This window comes from Microtus ochrogaster, chromosome 2 (assembly GCF_000317375.1).
Source record: "Microtus ochrogaster isolate Prairie Vole_2 chromosome 2, MicOch1.0, whole genome shotgun sequence".
NCBI classification, from domain to species: Eukaryota; Metazoa; Chordata; class Mammalia; order Rodentia; family Cricetidae; genus Microtus; species Microtus ochrogaster.
In genome coordinates, this window is record NC_022010.1 from 27,330,066 (window position 1) to 27,340,231 (window position 10,166).

General features: G+C 48.2%; 1 protein-coding gene across 1 annotated transcript in view; it reads right to left on the minus strand.

The window, feature by feature from the left end:
* Positions 1-10,166, minus strand: part of LOC101979151 (S-adenosyl-L-methionine-dependent tRNA 4-demethylwyosine synthase) — an 81,678-nt gene that overhangs the window by 63,469 nt on the left and 8,043 nt on the right. Inside the window, exons 4-8 of the mRNA XM_005344675.2 lie at positions 9,605-9,706; positions 8,044-8,238; positions 7,205-7,486; positions 1,899-2,024; positions 506-623 (exon numbers count right to left, since the gene is read on the minus strand). Of these exons, the coding sequence (XP_005344732.1) occupies positions 506-623; positions 1,899-2,024; positions 7,205-7,486; positions 8,044-8,238; positions 9,605-9,706 (823 nt within the window). The remainder of the gene's footprint in view (positions 1-505; positions 624-1,898; positions 2,025-7,204; positions 7,487-8,043; positions 8,239-9,604; positions 9,707-10,166) is intronic.

The window sequence follows — 10,166 nt, forward strand, 5'->3', positions numbered from 1 at the left end:
GGGTCCCATGAGCATGGACCAGATGAGCACAGGTCCCATGAGCACGGGTCCCATGAGCATGAATCAGATGAGGACAGGTCCCATGAGCACGGGTCTCATGAGCACGGGTCCCATGAGCATGGATCAGATGAGGACAGGTCCCATGAGCACGGATCCCAGAGCATGGACCAGATGAGAAAAGGTCCCATGAGCACAGGTCCCATGAGCATGGATCAGATAAGCACAGGTCCCATGAGCACAGGTCCCATGAGCATGGACCAGATGAAAAGAGTTGCATGAACACGGACCACACAGACTAAGCATCTGAAACTTAGTTTCCTCCCTTATTGTTTTTCTCAAGTCCCAGAGCCCTAAGTTCCAAATAACATCAAATAACTCACGCTGTGACCCAACTGACACACTAACCAGCAAGAGACTTTCTCTTTGTCCCCATAACAACCCTGGCCTATGCTTCCTGTCCTGGGCACCAGAGAGCAGTAAGGTCCCAGTCCCGGCAGATGGTCACCTTGCTTAGTCAGGGCCTCTCGGAGGGCAGGCGTTATCATGGCTCTTCCTTCGCTGTCTTCATTCCTCTCTGAGCTCCTCCTTACGCCAGCTTTCTCCTCCTGGGGGGCCTTTTCTCTCTGTGTTGAATTGAGAAAGGAAAATCCAGAACTGGCAACAATCAAAGCTCCTTAGCAACACCAAGGTTAAGGCCAGCCTGGGCTACATCTGACTGTCTCAAAGAAACAGTAACAACAAGAACAAAAAGGCGAAAAGAGGGGATGTATTCAGGCTGCAATTCAATATCACAGTACAACATACACAGGAGCCCCCAGGGTCAACCCACAGCAACACAATAAATTAAATATACACATGTAAACACACACACACACATATGAAGAAAAAAATGGTGACTTATTTCCAGGTCTTACTAAAGATGAAAACATGCACAGAACCCTCCATCTGATGATTTTTATGAGAAAGCTAAAATACTATACACTGACAGCTTCAAGGCATTAAGTTTTCATTTCTACATTCTCTGGCGACCTCTACTGGCCACTAGATGAAAAGCAAAGAAGTGTGCCTAACCTCATAGGCAAAGCTTTAAGGAAGGCTTAGTCAGGTAGAAATTCCAGGATTCTATCTAAATCTGCAGCTTCATTTTCTATTTTAAGGCTGTTTCAATAAATAAAATTAAATTTTTAGTCAAATGCCAAAAATTCCCTCCACTGTACACAATCTGACTGATTTGGGAAAAAGACTGTGAAAGAACAAACGTCAGAAAGAGGCTGGGTGGGGTGGGACTCAAGAAGCCCTGAGTCCTGCTTAAGTACCCCAAAATCACACTAGACAGGAGTTCAAAGTCATCCTCAGCTGCATGGAGAGTTTGAGGCCACCTGAGTTACAGAAGACCCTGGGACTCAGGACTAGATAGGACTCAAGAGGCTTTGATGACATGCATGCATCACTAAGTCTGCTCCATCTGAAATCTTAGCGATAAAGAATCCTCCCAGTCGGGCGAAGCACACCTTTGATCCCAGCACTTGGGAGGCAGAGGAAGGTGGATCTTAGTGAGTTCAAGTCCAGCATGGTCTACAAAGTGAGTTCCAAGACAGCTAGGGCTGTTGCTACCCAGAGAAACCTTGTCTTGAAAAACCAAAAAGAGAAAAAAAAAGAAAAGAAAGAATCCTTGAGAATGGTCAGCCTCCACAGCCCTGAATGCCATCTCTGAACCAGCTGCCCTCTACCTAGGGCATGTGTGCCCCAATACACAAATAACACACAAAATAACACACATGAAATGAATGCCATTTTTAATGTTCAAAGTTCATCCCCTGCAAACCAGAACTGTTCTGTGACAGAATCTGAGAGGTGACTGGACCACAGGGTCCAACTGCAGCTCCCCCAAACAGTACCTTTTCCTTCCTCATGGGGCTCACGATGTGGCCGAGGTCCTCAACATCAACCACAGAATTTAGGCTCTGATAGTCCTGGCTCCCCGACTCCTCCTCCTCACTGCTGCTCTCGCAGGGCTCCTCCTCCTGCAAGGCAAGACGAAGCCGATCCCTCACTTTTCCTTCCACAGAGGACCTGATTGCTTTATGGTATTTGGATGACTTTGTGTTGCTGGGGATGCATATCCTGGCCTTTCACAATACTGAGCAGGTGCTCTGCCACTGAGCCACACCGAAAGCCATCTTTACGGAGTTTTTGTATGACTTTTGTTTCCTGGGTTTTTTTACATTATTATTTAGTGTGTGTGTGTGTGTGTGTGTGTGTGTGTGTGTGTGCGCGAGCACGTGCACGTGCACAAATACCACGGTGTGCTGGTGAAATCCATTCTTTCCGCTATGTGGGTTCAGGGATAGAACTCTGGTCATCAAATTTGCTGGCACATGCCATTACCTGCTGAGGCACCTTGTTAGCGCCCCCCCTTTACAGTATTAATTTTTAAAAGTATAAACCACCCTAAATCTTTGGCCCTGTGAAAAGGCATGACAGCGTGGGTCTGGAGAGATGGCTCAGTGGTTAAGGGAACTGAATGCTTTGCAGAGGACCCAGGCTCAGTTACCAGCACCCACATGGTGGCTCACAACTGTCTCTTATGTTGGTTCTAGGGTATCTGGTGCCCTCTTCTGGCCTCCATGGGCACTGCATTCACATGGTGCACATACCTACTTGCAGGCACTCATCAACAAAAATAAACCTTGAAAAAAAAAACTCAGTGACAAAAGCTAACACCTCAGCAAACCTCCCATGTGAAAGCAGAAGGGATGATGCTCAGAGGAAGAAACTGCCAGAGAGAAGGTGGGAGCAGGGGGTTGTGGGGTACATCGATATGACAGCCCTTCACGTATGACTTGAGGCCAGGTCATCATCAGCACTAAGAGCAGAGAAGATGGGGCCATAGGACGGCACAGTGACTGAGGGTGCCTGCCACAAAGCCGGAGAGCCTGGGAGGAGAGGACGCACTTCTACCAGGTATCATCCAACTTACACACAAGTGTTTCAGCATGTGTGCACACGCTCACACACACACACATACACACACACGCACACACACACGCACACACACGCACGCACGCACAAAGAAATATTTTGGGGAGGAGGGTAGGGACTTGTTTGCTTCTAGATGACAAAATGTGTCACAAAAAAATGTCATCCAACAGCAGGCCATGTATATTTATACATACACACAGCGGCCCCAGGAGTCAGTATTGCCTGTAACATCACAGCCCTCTCAGTCCCTTTTGGTGTATGTGGTAAAGTTCACCAACACTGAACAGCCTGGAAATCCCACAGCTCAGAAAGTATCTTGTGGTGATGTGTGATGTGCCTGGGATTTGCCTCTGCAGGCCAGTACAGAGGAGTAACTTAAGGTCCTGCTGTGGAAGGGCCAAGAGTGAATATTTCCAGCATGAAAAGCAACCCCAGCCTCAGCTATATCTGACACTCCCCTGCATCAACACAGAGGGAATGAGCACAGCTGCGACCTTCAAGAAAAGTCTGGTGATGTGGACAGACCGACAGAGTGCATACCCACATGCACAAAGCCCTGAGCTCCATCCCCAGCACCGCACAAGGCCGGCATGGGGATGCACACCTATCATCCCAGCGCTGAAGGTGGAGGCAGGAGGCTCAGACGTTCAAGGTCACCCACACTAGGTATCAGTCAATCAATGTCCCCTGAACTACCTGAGACCCTGTCTCAAAAGTAATCAATTTAATTACAATTTGAAAATGGGCAGCAGGTGGCATTTAGCTCATGAGACCATCCTGGGCTCTTCTGTAACTTACGCTCAGAATCACATCTCTGACAGAAATGAATTCACTGAGAGGCAGTGAATTCCTCTCAGAGAACCTCATTTCATCGCCACATAAAAACTAATCAAAACTGCCATTAAATTAGTTCTGTGACCTTCAGAAAGTCTAAAACCTGTCTTCAAAAGGAGATGAATACAGAGGACTCGAGAGATTGCTCGGCCGTGAAAAGCTCTAGCTGCTCTTGAAGAGAACCTGGGTTCGGGTCCCAGCACCTACACAGTAGCTAACAATGGTCTGGAACTCTACTTCTAGGGGATCCCACGCCCCCTTCCGCCCCCCACAGGCACTACACGCAGGTGTAGCACAGACATTCTTGCTGGCAAAAGACCCATACACATAACATTCTTAAAAATAAATGAACTTTTAAAAAAGAACAAATAAAAAGTTAAATGTAATTCATGGAAGCCACTAGGGTTATACAATTAATGTGAAACACTCCCTTCCTCTCCAGTCCAATTATAGCAACATAGGGGAGCAGGTCTATAGAGCGCTCATGCTGTGGCTAAAGGGTTAGGAATAAGTAGCCACAGGAGGCTGCCTCCGTCACGGAACAAGTGACCAAACATTAGGAAAGTACAGCTGTAAGGGTGGATGGGGAAAGTCACCTGAGTTGATAGGAGGTGGACACAGCAACAAGAAGCCCCTGGGAAATGACCAGCAGATTGGGAAGCCAGGTGTGGGGTGGGGAAGAGATGCGGGCAGATCGCATCCTGGAGGCAAAGTGGCTGAAAGAGGCGCGGGAAACTGTTCAGTGGTTCAAGTCCCTGCTGTGCAAATGTGAGAACCAGAGTTCGGATCCCTAGAATCTATATAAATCGTGGGTGAGCACTGACTGTCCCTGTATTCCAGCCTGGCAGGAATGCACAGCAAGCTGTCTAGAGAGACCAGGCATATCTCTCTGAGCTCTGGGTTTGATTGAGATACCCTGCCTCAGAAAATATGGCACAAGAGTGATGAAGGATGGTTCCCAGCACCAACTTCTGGAATCCACATGCGCATCCACACGTGTATGTATACCCAAACACATATTTATGCCCACAAGCATGCAAAAACAGCACATACGCACATGCACACCACACACACATATGAAGATGTGGGGGAAAAAAACAAATTCTGAAACTATTGCCTGAAAAGAAAGCACGCTAGCTCATGTATACCTGGACCACAAGAAACCTGAGTAGACAGACTGCAGACGGGAGCAGCTGGAACAACCTGCTACAGAACAGGGAAGAAGGATGCTGGCCCAACCCAGGGGACAAGAGAGCAGGTGCCTGGCGCTCAAACTCACCTGTCACTCGACACCTATGCTCGGCACCAAGGACACCAGTGGGGCAACAGCCTGGTAAGGAAGAGACGGAAGAGCGGGATCGAGATGGAGAAACGGAGGGGTGACCAGGTGCTGAGGTCAGTCAGGTGAAGGAGTGGGGTTTCAACTCTACAGTACTGGGAGAGCGTGAGGCACACCTTTGACCCCAGCGCTCGGAGGCAGAGGCAGGTGGAGCCACCCTGGTCTACACAGTTCCAGAATATCAAGGGCCATATAGTGAGATCATATCTTTTCTTTTTTCTTTTTTTGGTTTGGTTTTTTGAGACAGTTTCTCTGTGTAGCCCTGGCTATCCTGTAACTTGCTCTGTAGACTAGATTGGCCTCAAACTCACAGAGATCCTCCTGCTTCTACCTCCAGAGTGCTTAAATTAAAGGTGTGCATCACTATGCCTGGCCCTGAGATACTATCTTTAAAAAAAAAAATTATTCTTTGCCAGGCATGGTGGTGTATCACTGTAATCTCAGCTGTTGGGAAAGAGATCATGAGGTCTAGGCTAACCTGGGCTACACACTCAGTTCCAAGGCAACTAGAAGCACAGAGGAAGGCCCTGTCTTTAAAGGAAAAACCAAACCCTAATGGCAGACACCTGTAATCCCCACTTTTCACAAAACTAAAACAGGAAATGATCAACCTAGGCTGAAGAGTGAGTTCAAGGCTAGCCTGGACAACTTGATGAGGCCCTATCACCCCTCCCCTCAAAAAGGAAGAAATCAAGATGGATCCCCACGTGATCCCAGCATACTAGGCAGGAATGCTTTCCTCAGCTATAAGTCAGGTTCAAGGTCAGCTGTGTAAGACCCAGTCTAAAACACGTAAAGAATGGCATGCTGGAGACACACTGGCGAGACCTGAATCCTGGTTCAATCCCCAGTGCCACACACTGGGAGGAAACAAATGCCTCTGGCCATGAGTGGCTGCCCCTGGGAGGCTGAGACAAGGGGACTGTGCGTTTGAGGCCAGTCTCAGAACGAGACTGCATCTGAAAATCAAAAAGAAAACCCTGCACCACCCTGATGGAGGGAAATGAACACAGCAGCATGGCTGGGGGTGTGAGGGCTGGGGCAGTCAGCCAGGGAGAGGGGCCGACCACTTACTCGGACACTGAAGCCTCATCTAACGACCGGAACAAATGTGGAAAAAGACACAGTAGGCCAGCACTCAAAGCTGAGCCTGACAGATGTGGCCAGGACGACAGTCAGAAGGTCCCAGCTGTGACGACAGACACTGGACAGCCTGAAGGCAATTCTAAGGAAGTGGACACCTAAAGAATCATCAAAGTTTAGACGCTAAGGGGCTGGGGTAGACAAGTGAACCCAGCTGGCCTGTTGCTCTAGTAAGAGTGAGTAATGGTCATTGGGGTCAGGAAGGATGTGACCCGGGGAGGTAGATGCTCAGACTAAGACATATGTCACTCCTCTTAGCTTCCATTTCTTGACCTGAGGAAGATGTTAAAAATCTGCCTGACTCAGCAATGCAACAATGAAAGGGACAAGAACGAGTGTCATGCCCTGAGCTTCAAGACCAGTGCTTGGAAACTGAGGTTAGCTTCAGCTAGGTAATGAGTTTCAGGCCAGCCTGGGCTACACAGCCAGAGCCTGTCAAACAAAGACAAAGGGAAACACGGAAAGGGATAAATGGGGAAGGAGGAAGGAAAGAAGGGAGGGAGGGGGACAGAAATGGGGTGAGGAAGATGAAGAAAAGAAGAGGAGGAGGAAAAGCAGGAGGGAAAGAAGGAGAAGTGGAAGGGGTTGAGGGGGAGGAGGGGAAGAAGAGGAGAGGAAGGAGGAGAAGGGGAGGAGGGGGAGGAGACAGAGAGAACAGGGAGAAGGGGAAGAGGGGGAAGAGTACATATCTAGTCCATGACTAGCACACAGTGAAAGTCACAAGCTGCTCTCTCTCTGAAACAACTGCCCCTGAGCTTCAGATCGTCTAATTAGGGCAGAGGTAAAGCCAGGTATCTTCACACAATCACACAGGACATACAGTGGACAGACACATATGCTCGTTCTCTCTCTCTCTCACGCACACACTCACTCACTCACGAGTAAGAAAGGAACATAGGCACGCACCTCAGCATCCCTGGGATGCAGGTCGCCTTGCAGGTGCGGGCGCACCTCTCCTGAGCCAGGCTGCGAGGACTCACACTTCCCTCTTTTGCAGTCCCCACTACAGGCCGTTTTCTCCCCGCTCTGCAGGGCCTGCAGCCGGGAGGTGAACTTGGTCTTCCAGGCTGTGAAGTCAGCCTCGATGCTGCCATGCTTGCTCTGAACTGCGTTGCGGTCTCCCTCGCCACGGGTGAGCACCCGGTTGGCGCCGAGCATCCAAAGCCACTTGTCAACATTCGTGCCGACCTTTAGGGAAGAGAGAGACTGAAAAAGCCACAACCCACAAACACACAGACTGAAAATCCCAGACTGCACTACAGAAACCCACTGACCTAGCCAAGTGGTGGTGGCGCACACCTTTAATCCCAGCACTCGGGAGGCAGAGGCAGGTGGATCTCTGTGAGTTCGAGACCAACCTGAACTACAAGACCTACTTCCAGGACAGTCTTCAAAGCTACAGAGAAACTTTGTCTTGAAAAAAACCAAAAAAAAAAAAAAATTATTATTATTGGGGCTGGAAAGACTGGTTACTCTTCCAGAGGACCACATTCAATTCCCAGCACCCACATGGCAACTCCCATCTGTCTGTCATTCTGGCTCCATGCTATCCAATGCTTTCTGTGCTACACAGACACCCAGGCAGGCAAAACACCCATACACATACGGTAAAATTGATAAAATAACGATTTAAGCAGCAAAGTTTGTAGGTTCGTTCTCACACACATAGCATGGGTGAGGCCTTGTCTATCTGCTTGTCTTTTCATTAAGGAAGGGCCTGGCCCTATAGCTCACCGAGCACCCACCTTGTTGAAGTGGTTCTGGTAGGCAGAGTCTCCCAAACCAAACACTGCGTATCTCAGACCCTTCAGGTAAGTCTTGCCGAAGCGGAAATCATTAGCCGCTTCCTCCAACCACTTGCAGAACCACTCCGCACTCTCGGTAGGGCGGCCGTCCGTGTAAGTAGCAACCAGGAAGGCGCAGACATTTTTACTAGCGATCTAAATAAAAGTGTTTACATCAGAAGGATAATAGAACTAGGAAAAATTACAAGAATATTCAAGACACAATGGAAATGGCTTAGTGGTTAAGAGCATCAGCTGCTCTTACAAGGACCCAGGTTCTATTCCCAAAACCCACATGGGGGAACAGAACCAGCTATAACTTCAGTTCAAGGGTGATGTGGGATGTCCTTCTGTATATGTGCCACTTTTATTGGTTATGAATAAGGCTGTCCCGGCCAATGGCTTAGCAGAATAAAGCCAGACGGGAAATCCGAACAGAGATAGAGAGTGTGGGAGGAGTCAGGCAGACACCAGCCAGCAGCCAAGGAAATAAACCAGGTAGAAAATGAGGTAATGCCATGGGCATGTACAACACATAGACTAATAGAAGTGGGTTAATTTAAGATGTAAGAGCTAGCTAGAAATATGCCTGAGCCATTGGCCAGTGTAATAATTAATATAGTTTCTGTGTGACTATTCAGGTCTGGGAGGCCGGGAAACAAAAGTACAGTCTCTGTCTACATAGGGGATTCAACAATGCCCTCTTCTGGCCTCCATGGGCACCAGCTAAGTACATGGTTCACTTACAGACAAACACTAATATTCAAAAAGTATAAGCTGGGTGATGGTGGCACACACCTTTAATCCCAGCACTCAGGATGAAGAGGGAAGTGGATCTCTGTGAGTTGGAGGCCAGCCTGGTCTATAGAGCTAGTTCCAGGACAGGTTCCAAAGCTACAGAGAAACCCTGTCTCAAAAAAAAAACCAAAATAAATAAATAAATAAATAGATAGATATAACAAACCTGTAAAACTAATTATATACAAGGTATCAGTTACCTAAGTGAAGTTCATTTCTTCAACACTGGTATTGGAGCTGAGCATAGTGGCACACCAGGAATCCCAGCACCCTTAGGGAGCAGAGGCAATAGGACTGCCTCGATCTGAGGTCAAGCCAGGGCTACGGGGCAAGAGCTTGACTCAAAACCAAATAAATCAAAGTTTCTGAGTCATAGTGGGAAAGCTTCCAATTGAAATGGTTCAGCACGAAAATTCAATTCATTCTGGAGAGTCTAATAACCCCACGAGACAGGTGACCAATTAGATTTGGATTTTAAAGTTTCATTTTAGCTGTGTGAATGAGTGAGGTCTGTGCACATAAATGCTGTGCCTGAAGAGGCCAGAAGAGGGCACCACATTCCCTAGATCCGGAATGATGGGCAGCGGTGAGCCACCCAAGGTCGGTGCTGGGAAACCAATTGGATCCTCTTCAAGAGCCATACGAGTTCTTAACTGCTGAGCCACCTCTGCAGCCCCAAATTTGGGGTTTTAATTGAAGAAAAAACATAAAGGCAGCTACCAACCTCCCCTATCAGATTGTCGTCTGGATCGTATTCCTTCAAGTTAACAATGGCCACAGGCAGGTGCAGAGAGGTAACTGCTTCGGCAAGAGTCACTGCAAATCCCTAAAAAGAGGGGAAAAAATGAAAAATAATTCTTCGGTGTGCCAAATAAGAAAAATTGTTGTTCGCTTCAGCCGTCAAGGGAGTACGGTGCCCGTCATGGTGAATGCTTCTCCAGCAGCTTTGTCCTGAGTGTTCATCATCAGGAGCAGGGTATTCCCACAGAAATGAGACACTAAGTCTCAACCCATAAAGGTGTGCACGGGGCTAAACCCACACTGACTGCAGTTCTTTGCCAACAGGAACAGAAAAATTGAAAGGAGAGTGGAAACTAGAGAAGCTGGGGGCTGGTGAGATGGCTCCGTGCATAAAGGAAGGCACTTGCCTCCAAGTTTGATGACCTAGGTTGGATCCCAGGGACAAACAGGTAGAAAGATAAAACCAACTCCAACAAGTTGTCCTGACCTCCACACACATTCATGCAAGTACACACACACACACACACACACACACACACACACAC